Consider the following 21,346-nt stretch of genomic DNA (forward strand, 5'->3'; position numbering starts at 1 on the left):
TAAAGTAAAACAGAAGTTGATTTCTGACATATAGTGACTCTGATTAATCCTGGGCAAAACATGGCAAGAAGAGCAAAATGATACAGAATACACTGAGATAAGCACTTTCTCCATGTTCTAAGGACGTAAGTTTTACTTCCTTGTACTGCAGTGGAAGACAAGTATGTATAAGTTCTTAATAATAAGGTAGTATTAGAGACGAACATGCAACAATATATATTTTAGGATTATGACTGTTACTTCATTGCTTTCCTCATATTCTAGACAAAAATTTGGACTCTTTGCATTTGCCTTTTGCATTTAGAAAAGCCACTGCTTGTCAGCATAAACACAGGCATGGGGTAAACAATACCCACACTTAAAGAGGTTCTATAGTGAGTGTACTACCCAACAGACAGACACTATACTGTAAACTTAAAAAGCTTCAGTTTCAAAGTATCCAGTTTAGAGAGTATTAAGGCAATAGAAGCCCAAGTATTTATGTGGTAATTAGTCCCAATCATATATACATCTTGACAGTGTGCTTATAACAATGTCCACCATAATTTTCAGATTGGTTTTGGCAAAAACCACAATAAAAAACAATGGCACACATAAACACTAGCTTTTTACCTTTCAATGTTTATAAGACATTTTTGCTATTAGGATTTTTGATGATGTCTTTGAAGGAATTAAAAGATACAAGACATGATTAAAGAAGTCAGCAGTAGGGCTTCCCTGGTGGCGCAGTGGTTAAGAATCTGCCTGCCAATGCAGGGGACACGGGTTCGAGCCCTGGTCTGGGAAGATCCCACATGCCGCGGAGCAACTAAGCCCGTGAGCCACAACTACTGAGCCTGCGCGTCTGGAGCCTGTGCTCCGCAACAAGAGAGGCCGGCGACAGTGAGAGGCCCGCGCACCGCGATGAAGAGTGGCCCCCGCTTGCCACAACTGGAGAATGCCCTCGCACAGAAAGGAAGACCCAACACAGCCGAAAATAAATAAATAAATAAATAAATTTATATATAAAAAGAAGAAGTCAGCAGTAATTACAATGAAATCTCTTCTATGGAATAACAGTAGCTATAAAAACAAAAAAGCATCTAGTTATTACAGCAGTCACCAGGTCAGGTGTTTGTACCTTAAATTCTTTGTGTGATAAAAAGAGTTGGTTTATCAGAACAATATTAACAGGTAAGGATGATATGCATTATCTTGTAGGTTTCTAAGATACAAAGACTTTCCTGTATTCATAAGTCAGTCTATATAAAAGTACTACAAGTAGATGCATCATACTTTAATCAAGCAGATAGAAAAATATATCAGTTCTAAGAACAACATAGGTACACCATATAGGTAAATTACATAAGTAAATGTTCATATTCCAGAAAAATTCTTCACTTTACTAAAAGATTTTTAAATTCCTTTAAAATATTTAATGGCTCAAAATTCAACACAGAAATAATCTCATGTTTTCTAAATCCTAAAAGAGCACAGCATTTCTCACTTAGTGACATCATACCTCTATACAAAGCATACTAGTATCTTACCAGACTACTTCTGAAGGTATGTGTACTTTTATGTTGGCTTGTCTGTTTGCTATGTTAGCTAATTATAATTAGTGTTAAAGAGCTCAAAGTAAATGTTATACCTTTAATATTAATATATCAAAAGCCAAAAGTTTCCTATTATGTAACTAAATAGCATTAACTGATATAAAAATTATATCTTAGGTATCATTTTTTCTTGCTAAATCTATTGTTGCTTTCCTTGAACAGCACCACCGTCCCCAAGTCAGTCTACAACCTCATTTTTGTCATCTCAGTAGTGGCAACATTCAACTGTAGTGTACTAATAAATAGCATCCTCCTACCTCTAGTCCCATTTTCACTTGCCTATTTCAGACACTCACTACCTTGAGCTTAGACTATCGCAGTAGCTTTCTGTTTTCTCCAACTCTCATCTTTTCCCTTGGAAATCCATTTTATTCACAATGTTACATTAAAAATTTTGAAACACAGTTCTGATTATCACATCCATGCTGAGAAACCTTCCATGGCTGCCTATAAGACAAAGCCCAAATTTCTCAGTTCAGCCCTTATGAATAGAACCAAACTATTTACTTCAATCCCAGCCAAACTGAATTACATACTGTTTCCAGTATATGTTCTGCCTAGTTCCTGTCTTTTTCTCTGCCTAAATAGCTTTTCTCCATATTTTTGAGTGTTCAAGTATTACCCATGCTTCGAGAGTTTCCTCCGTGACAGTTTCCCTTCCCACAGTATCTGTATATCTCTCATGACAGCAATTTGATTTTAAATAAAACATACTAATGTACCTGACTTCCACCAAGACTTTAAATAATTTATAGGAAGGATCTGTATTTATCTCATCTATGAAACTCTTACAATGCTTAATACAGTATCTAGAATACATCTAACATATTTGCTGAGTAAATAGATTTCAGAATTGTGCCAAACCTAGAGTAACTAGTGGCAGCTGCAAATACGCTAAATGCCTCCTGGCCTTCCTAGCTAGTGGCACCACTACCTATCAATACTTGTAAGTGCCATGATATAGAATTCTCTTTTGTCAAAATACAGTATGAGAAAAAAAGAAAGAAACAACAGAAGTCATTTTCCTGGATTTTCTCCAGCACACATACCAACCCAAAGGGCCTACTAAAACTAGGTTATTTCAGGGTGAAGCTAGAGACCTCACTCTCTGTGACTGCAAATATGAAGGAATATTTATGCACATCAAATCTTTGGGTGATTCTATCCTTCTAGTCTTGCCTGCACCATTACCTCCATTCTCATCCTTCTTCCCACTGCATTAATCTCTCTAAAACACAAATCTGAGCATGCCACCTACCTGATTAAAATTCTCTAATACTCTCACAGCCTATGGAATAAAACCCAAACTTCTTAGCATGTTATGCAACATTCTCTATAAGCTGCCTTTGCCTACTTTAGTCTCACTTCCCACCATCATATATTCCAGCCATGCACATCCAGAGTACTTGTGATTCCCTGAATGTGTCTTCCTCACCCTCTGTGCACCCATACACTATGTTTTTTTTTCAGTCTGAAATGTCCTCTTTCTCTTCATTGCTAGGGTGACTTCCACTTGTCTTTCAAGACCCATTTCAGGCATCACCTGGCTTAGGTGACCATCTTTATATTCCCATGGCTTTCTGAGTATGCCTCAGACATAGAGCATTTCATACTGTATTGTAATTATCTATCTAATGTGTCTTTGCCACAAGATTGTGAGCTCCTGTTGGGCAGGGGCTCTGATTTAACCTAGCAAAGCAGGTTCTCATGCAGGAACGACTCGCTGATTTTTTTTTTTATTAATTAATTAATTTGTTTTTTTATTTTTGGCTGTGTTGGGTCTTCGTTGGCTATGCGCGGGCTTTCTCTAGTTGCAGCGAGCGGGGGCTACTCTTCGTCGCGGTGCACGGGCTTCTCATTGTCGTGGCTTCTCTTGTTGCAGAGCATGGTCTTTAGGTGCGCGGGCTTCAGTAGTTGTGGCACGCGGGTTCTAGAGCACAGGCTCAGTAGTTGTGGCACACGGGCTTAGTTGCTCCGCGGCATGTGGGATCTTCCCAGGCCAGGGATGGAACCCGTGTCCCCTGCATTGGCAGGCAGATTCTTAACCACTGCGCCACCAGGGAAGCCCTGACTGGCTGATGGAATGAGACTGATTGCACTCAGGAACTGGGGCAATGGATGGGTGTCAGAGCAAATAGGATCTCTTCAACAATTAATGTACTTCTCACAACTAACTATTAATCCAGACACTGGAGACATTTTTCAGTAGAGGCTATCATATATTCCCACATTATACAAGTGCCATTCAGATATGGGAATACAACTGGATAGAAATTATAATTCAAGCAGCTTAAACCTAGATCCAAATGGGATGAAAAAAAATCTTAAAGCCTCCACATTATCTATCTTGCTCTGAACACAAGTATCTCTATATTACCTTGAAGACTTTTTTAGAAGTTAATTCTTCAGGACACAGAGACAAGAGCAATACTAGCATTTACTAAGGAGGAATAATGTGGAGTAATAATGAAAACAATTGAGTTTATGTGTTTTTCAAATTAAAAAAATTAAGTCTGAGGTGGTCTTTCCTATAGCTTCTGATATTAAAAAAAAAAAACGGTAAGAGTTTTACAAATAAAGCTGCAAAAAAAAGTCTTGACTTCAAGGAAATGAGAATACATTCTTTCGAAGTATTTATGTTCATAGATAAGAGTTGGACCCACATTTCCATGGCTAAGACCACACTTAATATGAACTCCAGGAAATTTGAAACTCTAAATATTTAGAAATATTAAGAAAACAACAGTTTAACTTGTGTATTATCTTTAAAGCAATTAACATTAGTACTTATGAAATTTATGCCACTACATGAGAAACATTTTCTATTGCCTCTTTAAAATATTCAATTATCGATATTATTATTGATATTCAATTATTCAAATATTCAATTATTATTTGCTCTGAAATCTCCATTATGTATTGAAGAACAAACATGACTGACCTGAACCTTTACCTAGATTAACAATTCATGTTTCTTTCTTATAAAAACAAAAATAAAATAGGATTTCAACAAAAACTTAGTTGTTTAGCCTCCCTGATCTAATATTAAGAACATAGACTTGATTATCTCTAGGGTTCCTTCTTATTGTAAAGTTGGGATTATGTCTTTATTGCCAAGTGTGTGAAGTCTATCTTCATGTCCTCCAGCTTTCTCTTTCTGTACTCCTCTTCCCTACTGGTCCCCACTGAGGTTAGGGGTAGTTCCCTCAGATTGTTGACATGCTTCTCCTCACCTACAACCATAAAAACTGATAATAGATTAAAATATGACCTCTTGCAGGGTATTTTTATTTTAAGTGGGAATATTTATATCACAAGCTAAATGACTAAAGCTTTAACAGAACTTCAGGTGATGGGGTTCAGGACATGCTACCTTAAATTACGGCATCTTGGCATACTGAATATCTTAAGCTGAAGAAATTTGAGAAGTGTCATGTGTAGGAAGGACTTTCTGACCTTCCCATGAATCAGGTCATAAAACCTTCAACTGAGAGGTGCCCTCCTTATACCCAGAGGATAGGTACATCCTTATCTTCAAGACAGAGGAACACCAAGAGGAATCTGAATGGACAGGCCTTGCTAAGTTTTCCTCAGTTTATTACAAAAGTCTACTTCACTTAGCTCAAATCCCTTTTGCCCTATCACATTTTCCTGTGACTGTTCACTCTTCATCAGATCTAGCTTAAAAACACTCAGGTTTAACCACTTCTTTAGGTTTTCTTATGAAGGCTCCCATGTCACGTAAAACTTATATTAAATAAATTTGTATACTTTTCTCTTGTGAATTTGTCTTCTGTTACAGGGGCCCAAGCCGAGAACTTAGAAAAGTAGAGAAGAAAAGATATTTTTCTTCCCCTACATGCATAGGAGAGTTCTAGGGAGTGGTAAGGTTGTCCTTTGAATTCTTTGGTAGACAGTAACTTATTTTGCTGAAGGATAATGTTGCCTCCCTCCTTTTCATAAACAATCACTTCAATTATTTTACATAGGTAAAGAAAGATGGCGTGAAAGTTAATTTTATACATTTACTCTCCTGAAAACACGTATGAGGAAAACAAGTTTTCACCCATATGAAGATGTATCACCTATATGAAGAACTGTATTAGCCAAATTTTCCTGTTTCAATGATCCATAAAAGCAAAATAGAGGATAAAAATTATATAGGGAGACTATAAACAATTTGAAAAACATTATAAACAACACTTCAAACGTAACTTTCTTTGCAGAAGAAAAAGGTGTTAACAGAGTTTTTTTTTTTTTTTCTCCTCTACTGTATAGAACTATAATTTGTTGGCATGGGAGAAATAAAATTATTTTAAAAATATAGTAGCATTAAATATTTATTCATTTCTTAAACAGATAGGGAAAGTCACATTAATCCCAGAGTTTAACTGCAAAACTAACAGTTAGTCTACAAAAATGATTCCTTCAAAAAATATGAGGATTTCAATAGGCTTAATTTGTTAGTTTTAAAATATCAGCATCTTAGTGATAGTTTTGGGAAAATTTAATAAAAAATATTTTGAATATACTAAATCTTATAAATTAAGTTACTATAGCAGGAAAGAATCTTTCTAACATGCTTCCTCTCTCAAAGCATTCCAAATTTGCTTTCCAATATTTAAAAGAGTTAATTTTTCCTTGAATCTGTGGCTGTTAGTATAAAGACAACTATTAGATTTATTTAGTTGGGATTAGGTCCTGTATATACAGAGGCACTGAAAGCAATAGCTGAGTTTGTGTGTAAGACTTGAAGGAATGTGTACTGTGTCTGAACACATAGTTTGGAATCAATACATGCCTCAGTCATTAATTTATATTAACTGATTTCTCTCAGTCTTGTTTATGCTTGCTTAACAGTCCTATGAAGAGACCAAACAGCCACCTGCATAAAGCTTGGAGAATAAAGCTTAGGAACATGAGGTTGGCTCTACCAATTGTCAGTTATATGGCCTTGGGCAAGTTGCTTAAGCCTTTTCAAGCCTCAGTTTCTTCACCAGAAAATAGAGATACTATTTTATGCCATGCTTGGCACACTGTGAGAGCTTAATGATAGCTATTACTGGAAGTCAATTCACTTGAATCTATTAAATCTTAATAAATCTATTCATTCTAAGTGTCTCTTGTTTTAAAGTAACAGGTAAAGCATAATACTGCCACCATGTACATTCTCATTTTCAACAGGATAGTGAAGTCTTTAACCAACAGCGCAAGTCTCTAATGGTAGATATTTAGGAATCAGTGATTACAGGTATCCAAGCAATTAAGGGCATGTTAGTAACTCTAAAATCACACTGTAGAGATTTCTGACTGTCCCATACCTTCTGGCTTCAGTGACTTTATCTCCTCTGACTTCCTCTCTTACTGTACTGGTATCCTTGCTGGTCCAAAATGGCCAAGCATGTTCATAGATCGGGGTCTTTGCCTTCGCTCTTCTTTCTGCCTAGAATGTTTCTCCCTGCATCATTTATAGCCTGCCTCTTTACATCATTCAGCTGTGCTGAAATATCATCTTTTCTCAGTCTTTTCTTCAGTACTTTGTCAAACTCTATCACTCTCTATCCTTCTCCTTGCTTTATTTTTATGTATAGCACTTATTGCTATTTAAGACCATATGATAAATATATTTATCTATTTCTCCAATTAAAATGTAATTTCCATGACTGCAGGGGAATTTGCCATTTTGTTTACCAACAAATCCTCAAAATCTAGTACACTACTGACTAGCACACACTAAGACAACCAGTAAATATTTGTTGAATAAATGAATGTGAGATTACATGAATATTTCTAGCTCTAAATTCTGATTCTACTGACTTTTTATGAGTAGTCTTGCTTCTGGATTTAAAGGACGAAAGGCCTCAGAAATCACTGGATCACTTACAGAATGCAAAAGGACTTACATATTGCCAACTGTCTCCTTATAACATTGAAGGGAAAATTCAATGGGTATAGGTAAGAGAGTGTGGGACACTGTGTCTGCCATCCTGACTTTTCCCTTTATATATTCTGGGGAATTTCTAGGTGCCAAACCTAGTGCTGGGGCTACAGAAATTAAAAGGACATGAGTCCTATCCATATCTTGCTTCTCTTATTCAGAAATTACTTTCCTGTTGATGCAGTTTTTGTCTGGACCACTCATTTAGTATTTAATACATACTGCCTTTACTGTTTATTTATTTTCCACATGAAATATTTTAATGTTTTATATTCTTCATACCAAAAGCAACCTAGTGAATAAGAACTATACTTTATACCTTCTTCTTAAAAAAATTATCCACAGCACTACAGAGAGTAATATTTATTGGTTGCTATTAACAATAATGACATCTAAAAAAATCAATCACATTCTACCATATTAATTGAAGCACTTAATTTATGAATCTCTTTATTACTATGCACACACTTCTTCCTTGCCTTTAATTTCTTGAGCACAGGATTTAAGATTAATAGAGTTAGATGGGACTTCCCTGGTGGTGCAGTGGTTAAGAATCCGCCTGCCAATGCAGGGGACATGGGTTCAAACCCTGGTCCGGGAAGATCCCACATGCCTTGGAGCAACTAAGCCCGTGCACCACAACTACTGAGTCAGCCCTCTAGAGCCTGCGAGCCACAACTACTGAGCCTGCGTGCTGCAACTACTGAAGCCCGCACTCCTAGAGCCCGTGCTCCACAAGAAGAGAAGCCACCACAATGAGAAGCCCACATACAGCAAGGAAGAGTAGCCCCTGCTCACTGCAACTAGAGAAAGCCCGTGAGTGGCAATGAAGAACCAACGCAGCCAAAAATTAAAAAAAAAAAAAAGATTAATAGAGTTAGAAATGTTACTTATTTCTTCATAACGTAATCAAATGGGTATGCATCATAAGACATTTTAAAAGGTCCATGAGTTTTCTGGCCGTGGAAGGCCATATGTAGGTAGTTTGGATGCCTCAACCAAAGGGGATTTTAGAACCCACAGCTCTCCATTCTTCACTGTTTTCTTGATACTAGAAAAGACCTAGTGATAACCAATGACTTTTGGAAGTCATTTAGCTTGTGGTTTCTCTCAAAGCACTATGACGGATATACATGTGCCAACACCTGTTATCTAGAGGTGAGACAGAAGTAGATACATGGCAAAGTAAGAGCATCCTGGAAAAGTTAGGAATGCTGTGAGGATAAATGGCCCAACATTAAGACATCTTGGTTTTTAATCAGGCTTTCAAAAGGGGATTTAGAAATTTTCACATGTTGGGTCCTTCGGGAGGGTCGTAAAAGATGAGTGACTTTATTTTCCTTTCTTCATTCCCTTGGACCCACCCTCAGTCTAAAGTGGCACAGAGAAATACTGATTATCTTCATCTGGCTTGTAATTGTAGATAGTACAACAACCAAGCCAGGTCTCTGACTAGTTCCAAACTTTAACCAAGTATTGTGGGATGATATAAAGGTACTCCTACATTGGGCAACTCACCTATACTTATCAGAGAACAATGTTCAGGTGAGCTGCTCTGCTTTCTACTGTTCTATTTATATTTATCCTGCAGAAAATAAAGGAGAATATCAATAAAAAATAAGTCGGTCTACAAGGTTTGGAAAACTCGGATTGAATGTCACTTTCATATTGTGTATATTTTAAAATTTCAAGTAGTTAAGTAGTTTGAAAGGAAATACCAGGAGAGCAGTGTGTACATAAACTGCTTTAATTATTTTAGTAATAGTGCTTAACATTAGAATAGAGCACTATAATGTTATGCTTTTTTTGATGGTTTTATGAGACTATAACTAAAGGCTCAACCAAAAGAAACCAACTAAAAAGTTAAAAAACTAAAAGTATTTTAAACCCTTGAAGTAACAGATAAGAAGAACTTCTACATCAGGGATCCCCGACCAGTCCACTGGCATTGAATGCTTCTTTTGGGAGTCCACTCATCTACTCTGCTAAGGAACTTCTAGTATCCCTGAGGCCATAACATCAGGAACATGAACATTTATATTCTCTCCAAACTCAGGGGTCTCACAGTTTAGGGAAAGTAGAAACTTATCACAAAAAGATGGTGATGTACCATTTGAAATAGCAGGCTTTCAAACTGTATTTTCAGTAACCTAAGATTCTAGGGATTGCTTCAGGAGTTCTGCAAACGCATGGTTTGAATTTCATTTTAAAATTTCACTTCAAAAATTATGATTGAAAATATGCACACGAAAACTTACATGCCAATTCTAGCATATAAGAAACCAACAACCTGCTAACCCTCATCTACATATAACCCTCATTTATAGTTAGTAAATGCTACAAATGTTAACTTATGAAGAAAATTAATTGTAAAAAACTTCTTCATTTATATTTTACATATTGAGTTTTTAAGAAAGATTTTATTTTAAAAGGGAGTTACCTGGTGCCAAAAAAATTTGAAAATCATTTACCTAGATTCTAGAGTATAGAGCATCAAGGCATGCTTTACAAAAATCTGACAGATGATGAAAACATAAGGAGAAAGACTGAACTATTACTATTTTGTAACTTTTCATACTTTAATGCCAAGTAAAACCACCAGAAGTTATGGTACATTTAATATTAAAATGTCAGTGGAAAATACTTTAACATGTTCTCTATAAGCCAATATTTTGAAAATTATAATAAATAAAAGTTCAGTGTTGAGATCTGGCTCACTTTCCTCTCTAGGCTATGAGGTAGACAAAGTAAATACTTACTCTTCATCTTTGCTGAAGTTTTATCTATACCAGGAAGGATTCAAATTCCCACAAGAACAGCAATATACAGCAGTGAAACACAAAAACCAAGAAAACAGCCCACTATTCTGGTGTTGTTTGGGAAATATTTTAAGGTTTCTGGTATGTAATGTTATCTTATGAAACATTATGCAAGTCTGTTCTGGCATCCAGTTTGAGAGTTATTTAGCTATCTGAATTCAGAGGAATCCCAACTATGTTCATTGTTCCTACTACATGCCCTTTAAGTTAAGAGGAAGCAATGTGAATGAAGCAGTACCACCCTTTAAAACCTCATGTGTAAAGGATACTCTTCACTATTCCGGATGTCAACTACCAGGAGCTTTGGCTTACTGGACTTTGTCTTCTTGGTGGGTGTTTTGAAGTGGCCTGTCACTGTAAGCTCACACAAGTCAATCAGGTCCTCTGCTGAAATCCGGGGTGATACTTCTGACTTTAGGTCATTTAATGGAATGGATTCTCTTGACTGAAAAAAAATGCACAAACAACACAGACATTGAGAACATTATAGAGAGACAAACTATAGCCAGTACAGAATATCTTCAGGTTTTTTATATCAATCACTATAGCATATGGGAGAACAGGAAACTGTATCTCATTTTAGCAGTGTACTGTGTAACTGTATTCCCTACCACTGATGTTTACTTTTTTATTAGTCACACATATAGGAAAGCATTATTCTTTTGCTTCACTACAAGTTCCTGGCTCAAATGTGATAGAAAGAGATGAGGCAGAACTGACTGATTTAAGAAAGATTTGACCTTGGTGTTGGTTCCAATCAAATGCATCATATGTGAGGTGTTTTTTCAAAGGAAAGACCGATTGCCTTGTGAAATGGTAAGAACAGAAGGAGAGAGGAATCACTGACGAATTCATAACTTTCCGAAATTTTTTGTGTGTATCAGCAAAGAACTTTAATATGCTGCAAGCATGTTCCTCTGCAAATTAACTTTAGGAGATTAGTAAGTTATATTTTGGACAAATTATACTACTTTGCTTTTTTAAAAAAATAATTATAATATAAAAATACAGAATCTAGCTTTCCTTTTATTACACAGTTTTACATGCAATTTTACTATTCATTATACAATATCCACTTAGGGGCATAAAAGTAGAACTTCCTCTATACAATTTACGTCTTATTTAGTATCACTGACATTGGTATTTTCCTGTGTGACTAGGGTTTCAAATTCATGCAACTTTGTTTATTGACAATGGACAAGAATTTAGAATAACTATAGAACAGCTCTGAAAATGTCTATTATCATTTCTGCCCAAGAACCTGTACATACAATTATATTAAACTTAGATATGCAAACATCAGAAACCAATTGGTATGAGAATGACTTTTTAAAAAAATTAATGTTCTGTTTTTAACCTAGAGTCAGAATTTATTTAGCAACGTTACTGATAAAAATTATCTTTCAGTAGAGTGGGCTTTCTGAAAGGGCTATCTGGATGTGTTAGTGATAATGCTAACCAAGCAAGCAAAAATCCAAACCTGGTAACAAGACAGGTATGTTACTGTGTCCATTAAACTACTGGAAGAATGACTTTGTCATGGTACCTGGAGTCTGAAATGGTAGACTTTTTTTTGGTATATGGTGTTAGAGAATGTTCTAATTTCATTTTTTTACATGTAGCTGTCCAGTTTTCCCAGCACCACTTATTGAAGAGACTTTTTTGTCCATAGTACATTCTTGCCTCCTTTGTAGCAGATTTATTGACTATAGGTGTGTGGGTATATTTCTGGGCTCTCTATTCTGTTCCATTGATCTATGTGTCTGTTTTTGTGCAAGTACCAGTTTTGATTACTGTAGCTTTGCAGTATAATCTCAAGTTAGGGAGCATGATTCCTCCAGTTCTGTTTTTCTTTCTCAAGATTGTTTTGGCTATTTGGGGTCTTTTGTGTTTTCATACAAATTTTAAAATTATTTATTCTAGCTCTGTGAAAAATGTCATTGGTATTTTGATAGGGATTGCATTGAATCTGTGTATTGCCTTGGGTAATATGATCGTTTAAACAATAGTAATTCTTCCAATCCAAGAACATGGTATAACTTTTCATCTGTTTGTGTCATCTTCAATTTCTTTCATCAATGTCTTATAGTTTTCCAAGTACAGGTCTCTTATCTCCTTAGGTAGGTTTATTCCTAGGTATTTTATTCTTTTTGATTTGATGGTAAATGGGATTGTTTCCTTAACTTCTCTTTCTGATAGTTCATTGTTAGTATATAGAAATGCAATAATTTTTATATATTAATTTTGTATCCTGCAACTTTACCTAATTCATCATCAGCTTTAGTAGTTTTCTGGTGGTGTCTTTAGGATTTTCTATGTATAGCATCATGTCATCTGCAAACAGTGACAGCTTTACTTCTTCCTTTCTAATTTTGATTCCTTTCATTTCTTTTTGTCTGATTCTGTGACTAGGACTTCCAATACTATGTTGAATAAAAGTGGTGAGAGTGGGCATCCTTGTCTCGTTCCTGGTCTTAGAGGAAATGTTTTTAGCTTTTTACCATTGAGTATGATGTTAGTTGTGGGTTTGTCATATACGGCCTCTATTATGCTGAGGTATTTTCCCTCTAGCCTGCTTTCTGGAGAGTTTTTTATCATAAATGGAAACTTTTTTATGCTTCAAAAGCTTTTTCTGCATCTACTGAGATAATCATATGGTTTTTATTCTTTAATTTGTTAATTTGGTATATCACACTGACTGATTTGCGGGTACTTAAAAATCCTTGCATCCCTGGCATATTAACTATGAGACTACAGAGCCAGTATCTAGAACACTCTTCCCATATTTTCTGTCATGGGTCCTGGCACTAACTTCAATCTAGTTACCCAGGACAGAAATCTGAAAATCATCGTAGATTCTTCATTCTTCCTTATTCCTCCTTCCCATCTAACATATTCCCCAAATTCCACCATAATAACTCTTGAATCTGTTGCCTGATTCACTGTTCTATCTCAGGGGTTCCATCATCCTTTACATGGACTGTAGAAACTGTTTGCCCCTCTTGCTGCCTCCTTTTTTCTCTGCTTTGCTCTTCATTTAAAGTCATCCCTTCTAATCCATATGCCAAATGCCATGAGTTAAAATAAAAATCTCATCATGTAAATTTTATAATTAAATATACCTCCATGGCTTCTAGACATTGATGGAGTGAAATCCAAATTCCTTGGTATAGAATATAAAGCCTTTTATAAATTGGTCTCTGTCTATAATAGGCAGGAGACCATAGGCTTTGGAGTCAGACTACCAGGACTCAAATCTTGGCCTCCCACTCATCAGTGTGTGACTTTGGACATGATATTTAACCGCTCTGCCCAATTTCTTCATCTATAAAGTGGGATAACAGCATTTATCTGAATCCTCCTAGGCTGCTGTAAGAATTAAATGTTAATCTATATAAAATATTTAGAATAGTGTCTGACACAGTGTCAGAGTTCAATAAATGTTTGTTATCTTTCACCTTTTTTTCTCATCCCTCACCACCTTGTACCTTGTACTTTGGCATTAGCAGACTCTTTGCCTTTTTATACCACTGTGTCACCTTTGCCCACGTTGTTCCCTCTGCTTAGAATGTTGTACTTTGTCCATCTAATAAATCCCTGCTCACCTTACAAGTATCAGCTCAAATACTACTTTCTCTGTGAAGAAAGTCTTTTTGACTCCTGGCAGTCTTACTTAGTTTTTCTTCTGTGTCCGCATAGGTATCAGGTACACATCTTTATTATAATAGGATTATTTACTTCCCACTAGACTGAAAGCTCCTCAAGGATAAGGAAAATGACTTTTATGCCTATGTCTTCCCCAGGTCTCAGCAAATTATCTGGCACATAAAAGATATTAAAATATATTTGTTGAATATAAATGAATAAAATGGTTTTTCTAAGTCTTCTATTATTTTTCCTGAGTAACTTTGTGCTATGTGTGTGTTTCCCAAACAACATGTATATACCTCCATCATAGTAATTATTATACTTGTAATACATTATCTGTTTCTCCTCTTGACTTACAACATCCTTGAATGCAGGTTCTGTGTCTTTTCATATTTGTATCTCCAAAAGATAGCACAAGGTCTGGAACCAAAAAAACTTAATAGATATTTAATGAATGAGCGAGTGAATAAAAATATGATTAAATAACATTATAGAGTCTATTGTTATGTCTGGATTACTAGACAGACTCTTCAGGGATGGCAAATCATCAGATTCTCTCTAGCCTCTGGGCACTGTAACGGTTAATCAAGAACACTGAAATCTGTGTCTGCCTCAATAATTTCTCACAGCCATCTCTCCTTTCCTCAACTGAAAAATTGAAGATGACAGTTGCTACCATATAAGCTTACAAAACGTACTCTAATTAATTGAAAGAAGTTAGGTGTATCTAAAGAAGGCAAAAAAATAAACACACACAAAAAACTATCCCTAGGAAAGTAGGCAAAATAATTTAGTGATAATAAAAATATGAATGAAGGAAAAAATAGATTAAAAAAAAATAGAGTTGAAACTTCGGGGAATATCAATAAAACTAGAAAACCTGTATGTGAACTGTGTGCACGATAAGAAATGAGAAAAATATAAACAACCATATTTATATATTTTTTCTTTCTCTACATATTTTCTTTATATATCGCCCTTTCTTTCTTTCTTTCTTTTTCTCTCCCTCTTTCTTCCTTCCTTCCTTCCTAATTATCTATAAATGAGAAAGAATATAAGTATGTAAAAATATTTGAAAAAATAAAAAAAATTGATTCCAAATATTTCCAAAAGAATATAAAATCTGAATAGACCTAAATATCCATAGGCCTAAGTAGAGCTGAAGAGAACTGATGAATGATATGTGTGTGTGTGTGTGTGTGTGTGTGTGTGTGTATTCAAAAGCCACAGAAAAACTGAATAGACTTTGTAAATACAGGTAAAATTTTAGTTTTTAAATGATTACTTTAAAGGAAGGTGCCAAACACATTTTTTTCCTGAAGCAATTCTATCTCATAACTGTTCCAAGGCAAAGAAAACATTGAAAGGTTCTTTTATGAAGTGACCGTAACCTAATACTTAAATCTAACAAAGATAGCATTAAACACCCCCCCAATATTCCTTAAGAATATAGATTCTTAAAAAAAATCTCAAAACTAGAAAACTGAATGCAGTAGCAATTTAAAAGAATGGCATACTATGACAAAGTAGGGCATATTCCAGGAATGAAGGATGGTTCAATATTATGACAATTTTAAACATAATTCATCACCTTTAATTAGTCAAAGGATATGAAGTACGTAATCATCACTGTAGGTGACACAAAGCCATATGTGATAAAACTTCACATTTATTCCCAGTTTTAGAAAAAGAAAAACTCATGGTAAACACATATCAGAAGGAAAGTTAATTAGAACAATGAAAGATTTCATTAAGGCAGATGTTCTTTATCTCAAATATTTGACATGATAATTAATGATGAACCACAGAGGCAGACTTATTAAAATAAAAATGGAGAAATATAATGTAGCTATCAGCATTATTATTTTTATTGTTATGAAAGTTGCTGTGGAGATAATAAGAAAAATAAATACGGAGTGTAAATATTGGAAAAATATATATTTCTTAGACAATAGTCTTCTTAGAAAATCTAGAATAATCAGAGGAAAATCCAATAAAACTGGTAAGAATTTGGTACGGTTTTAGTTACAACATACATACAACAAAATCATTAGCTTTTCTCTACAGCAGCAGCAGCCAGTAAGAAAACACAAGGAGCAAAAGCTTTCAATCACAATATCAAACTATTCCTCCAAAACAAAATACTTAGAAATAAGAGAATCACATTTAAAGAAAATGAAAGAGTTCTGTGATGGGCATTTGAAAAACCTGAGAGACATAAAATGCTATCTGGAAAGAAAGATTCAATATTACAAGATCTTTATTTTTCCTCAGAACAATGTATTAATATATTACAATTTAATCAAAACTCTAAAAAGATCTTTCATTTTGATTTTGAAATATAAATTCTAAAGTTCATTTGACTAAATAGGTGAGAATGTCAAGAAAATGTTGAAAAATAATAAAATACATTGTTATATGTTAAAACTGTATAAAATAACACCACATGATATTGCACCAGAATAGACTAGAAGACTAACAGGACATAATGGGATGCACAGAAACAGACTCCAATACATATAAGTATTTGGTAAAAGAATAGGATTCCACATCAAATCACTGGGGGAAAGGGTATATTATTTAGGATATAGTGTTGGTGCCATTTATTACCCAGAATAAAATAAAATCATGTTTCTATCTTATACTACAAAGCAAAATGATTTATAAGTGGAACAAAAAATTATGTGTAAAAACTGGAATCACAAAAGAATAAGTATTGATGACTAAAATTATTTTTAAGCATACGGAAAAAGCTGAACTCTTAAAGAAGAGAAATATATGTGAAAAAAATTTAAGATGCCCTTATTATATAAAGAACTCTTTTAATCAATAACACAAACCAATAAGAAAAAAATCTGCTTAGTTAAAATGAAGGGAGGGGAGATGTATACATATACTTGACAAAATAAATACAAATAGGTAAAGAAAATTTTTTTACCTCAATCACAGAAATATTAAAAAAAGTATATACAATCATAGAAATAGAAAAAGTATGTAAGTGTTCTGGGATATCTTTTGTTTGTCCCTCCAGATTCACTCTCCATTGGCTCCTGCCTCGTTCTCTGCTGGGTGGAAGACTCTATTTGCAACTACAAGAGGGACCCTCGGTCCTCTGGCTTTTAAGGTGGTACAGACAACAGGGAGAGTAAGGTCAGGATATATATTCCCCTGGTTCTCTACTTGAAAAGTCACCTTGGCCTGGCTATGTTTGTTGACCAAAGGTCACTGTTCCTCTCAAGATGGCTTTCTCTACCTGCTTCTCCTTTTTCATGTTCTGATAACCTCTTCCTCCCTGATCCCTTTTGGCCTTTAGGTTGTAACAGGGCTGTCGCTAATGTTCATAATTTACTGCATTATCTCTTACATTTTCACCAACATTCCACGATTATCTTTGTAACTATTATACCTTTGTAATTATTATAACCATTCTTGAATTATCCTAATTTGAGTGTACAATCTTTTGCTGTTGGTTAAACTCTGACAGTAAGTGTGTAGGGAAGAACTCTAAAATACGCATTTTAAGGCACATGAAAAGATGCTCAACATTGTTAATTATTTGAGAAATGCAAATCAAAACTACGATAAGGCACCACCTCACACTGGTCAGAATGGCCATCATTAAAAAGTCTACAAATAACAAATGCTGGAGAGGGTGTGGAGAAAAGGGAACCCTTCTACACTGTTGGTGGGAATGTAAGTTGGTACAGCCACTGTGGAAAACGGTATGGAGGTTCCTCAAAAAACTAAAAACAGAGCTACCATATGATCCAGCAATCTCACTCCTGGGCATATATCTGGATAAAGCTATAATTCAAAAAGATACATGCACCCCTATGTTCATAGCAGCACTATTCACAATAGCCAAGACACGGAAACAACCTAAATGTCCATCAACAGATGAATGGATAAAGAAGATGTGGTATATATATACAATGGAATACTTCTCAGCCATAAAAAAGAACAAAATAATGCCATTTGCAGCAACATACAAGCAACTGGTGATTATCATACTAAGTGAAGTAAGTCAGAAGGAGAAAGACAAAGACCATATGATATCACTTATATGTGGAATCTAAAATATGACACAAATGAACCTATCGATGAAACAGAAACAGAATCACAGACATAGAGAACAGACTGGTGGTTGCCAAGGGGGAGAGGTTTGGGAGACAGATGGATTGGGAGGTTGGAGTTAGTAGATGTAAGCTTTTATATACAGAATGGATAAACAACAAGGTCCTACTGTATAGCACAGAGAACTATATTCAATATCTTACGATAAACCATAATGGAAAAGAATATTAAAAAAAAATTTATATATACGTATAACTGAATCAGTTTGCTGTACATAGTAATTAACACAACATTGTAAACCAACCATACTTCAATAAAAATCAATAAGTAAAATAAAATACATATGTTTTAGATGTGTGAATCAACATAAACTTTCTGGAGAAAAAATTGGTAATATGCATTAAAAACTTTCAAATATGCATGCAATAGAAATTTCTTTTTAGAAATTTGTTCCATGGACATAATCACAGATTGTACAAAGTAGTATGGAAAAATATTTATCAACACATATTGTTTTTCTTAAATTATGAAAAACTGGAAATAATGTCAACACATGATAAAAGGTGATAGGATAAATAAGTAACAATGAATTCATATAAAGAAATACCATTCATGCATTAAAATCATATTTTAGAAAAATACTACTTAGTAGAGGAAATATTCAGGATATATTATCAAGGGGAAGAAGACCCTATAAAACAATAAATTCACCACGATACCAGTTTGGTGATGTATATCATAGTGACTATGTGAGTGTGTGTGTAAACACATGCATGTGTGTATAAATATATTTTCATATATATAAGAATGATGCATAGAAATGGTAAGAGTGGTAATCTGTGAGTCAGTAGAATTAACATGGTTTTTTTCTTAATGATTTTCTGTTTTTAAATTTTAATAATTAAGCATGAGCTGTTTTTGAAAATTTAAACACTTATAAAAATATGAGATTGTTTTCAACCAGCACTATTATATACTTCTCTTAAATACTTCATAACTATGAATCTAATCTGTCTGAAGACAATTCTTTTCAAATATTTACAGAAATATAAAAAGGCTTCACAAATAAGAACTCATGGCTATATTCACCATTGTAGGTAATCAGATCTGGCACTAGAAAACATATAGAGATGTTAAAGAAAAACAATAAAATCACTATTATTCTTAAATTCTGATAAGTTTTAAAATGATTAAAAAAAGGACCAGCAAGTAGGGCAGGGTTTCATGCATTCAAGTTCAGAAAGGAGACACACAAAACTTAATATAGACAATTGAATAAAAAATGTTTGAAGTTCACCGGAATGTTTCATTGGTAAGGACTACTCTTTTTTGCATGAAGAAATATTTGAATAAACTGATGTTTATCCACCTCTTCATCAAATGTATGAAGAATTTAGAGAAAAGGGCCTGTTGGCTATGTGGAAGAATATTTAACATACTTTTCCAAACTTCTACCAACACAAATGTAAATTACATTATCATCACTAAATAATTATAAAGTTTTCCTTGTTTAACGTAAGATAGTAGAAATTACTTAGTAGATTACTGCCTAAATGGCTGATATTTTTCTTAGCAAGAATTGTATTTCCTTTAAGAGTAATATATTTTGATCCTGCTCTCAGAAACAGCTCTGTATGTGATCATACTCATAATGTATATTAGAAGGTTAAAAACAAAACAACAAACACCCTTCATTATGGAAGGAAGCAACTGTCATATATTATGCTATTTTGTGTGTGTTTGTGAGTGTGTGTGTGTGTTTAGGGGGAGGGTGAGAAGGAGGGATAAAATCTTAATATAAATAATTATGCTCTCTTCCAAATCCTTGGAAATTAAGGATTCCAAAAGATATTTATAGCACCTGAGTATAAATGAGGCCAGGAGTGCTGCTTTCAGAAGATACATGATAGATTTGATAGTTTCTTAAAGCTTCTGAGGGATTTTCTCAGGGACAGGATGACCTCAAAATGTCTATAGTACTGGTTCTTTGAGTCTTTTTAAAATCTCTTCACTTTGGAAGCAAAGTAACATTTATTAAATATCTACTTTATAATTCTAGAACCTAAAATAAGGCAGCACAGGAAGTGACACACATTGCATACATTTCCTATAGAGATCTACCTTAATTTCGGGCAAAAACACTTAGAAAGACTATTAAATTTCACCGAATAATTGGAATTGGAACACCACCTGTAACACTAAAGATAATCTTCTAAAAGAAAGGTGGAAATATAAATCAGAAAGCATGAAAAGCAAAAGTAGGCATGTTTATAAGGCAGGAAGCATCACAGGGCTAATCATGTATTAAATAATGTATGTTTCAACACGATGAAAATAAACTTTCTTTAGGACAACTTATAAAAGCAAAACTCTACTCAAGGATCTTTTCAAGTGACATATCATGTTTCTAGGAGAGAGACTGGATCAATATAAACATGCTGATGACAACAAAGAGCCAGGTATATCAATAGCTTAAATTTCTTAGATTTCTTTTGTATCTCTCATAGCAAGAGATGAGAGGGTCTGGCCCAGAGAAGGTGCTGAAATGTTTGATAAATAAATGCATGTATGTGTAACAGGATGCTGAATGATGTTGTCCCTAGGTTGAAACAAAGAGGTTCTAATTGCTACCAAATAATAGAAACTGCCAACAAAAGCCACCAATGTCTCCCCCAGGGCTGAGAAGGGACAGAAATTACTCTACTACTTCCAACTATCATCCCAGCATCCCCTTTGTTCAAGATAAAATGCCCTTCCGTTCTCATCCTGCAGGGTAGAGAAGTGGGTGTTTCTGGACACTCAAATCACTCCCCCCTCCCTCACGAGGCAAGTGAGGGGGAGTGCCCAAGACAATCATTTGTATAGATTCGAGCATATCTGAAAGAAGGGGTGGTTGACATTCTGTTTTGTAGTAGAATGCCTGTTTGCACAGAAGACTTAATAATCTGTCCTATACCTATCTGAGCAGGCAAGAAGTAAGGAGACGTGGCAGTGCTGAGAGAGCGGTTGGTAAGATGCTTACCTTCTCAGACCTTACATTTCTAAGCTGTATTGCGAAAAGGATGACACTTACCTCACGAATTTACTGTGAGGATCAATTGATATAATAAGTGTAAAAATGTTTGGTAGACTGTAGATCTTTGTATAAAATAAGTTGTTATTAAAAATCACATCCCAAATGAAGCAGCTTGAATTTCATGGTAAAGTCTTATTACAGTCTAAATTTTTAATAAATCACCAATTAACAAATATTTAATCTACTAGCTTTGTGC

General features: G+C 34.6%; 1 protein-coding gene across 8 annotated transcripts in view; it reads right to left on the reverse strand.

Annotated features, from left to right (window-relative positions):
• The window catches only part of TBCK (TBC1 domain containing kinase), a 249,778-nt gene that overhangs the window by 36,132 nt on the left and 192,300 nt on the right, over nt 1-21,346 (reverse strand). For all 8 annotated transcript variants that reach the window (XR_005019963.1, XM_036852717.1, XM_036852718.1 and 5 more), the window contains one exon: nt 10,622-10,797. Coding sequence is in view for 7 of the 8 variants with exons in the window: in XM_036852717.1 (XP_036708612.1) it covers nt 10,622-10,797 (176 nt within the window). In the remaining variant the exon portion in view is untranslated. The remainder of the gene's footprint in view (nt 1-10,621; nt 10,798-21,346) is intronic.

This window comes from Balaenoptera musculus, chromosome 5 (assembly GCF_009873245.2).
Source record: "Balaenoptera musculus isolate JJ_BM4_2016_0621 chromosome 5, mBalMus1.pri.v3, whole genome shotgun sequence".
Classification (NCBI taxonomy): domain Eukaryota; kingdom Metazoa; phylum Chordata; class Mammalia; order Artiodactyla; family Balaenopteridae; genus Balaenoptera; species Balaenoptera musculus.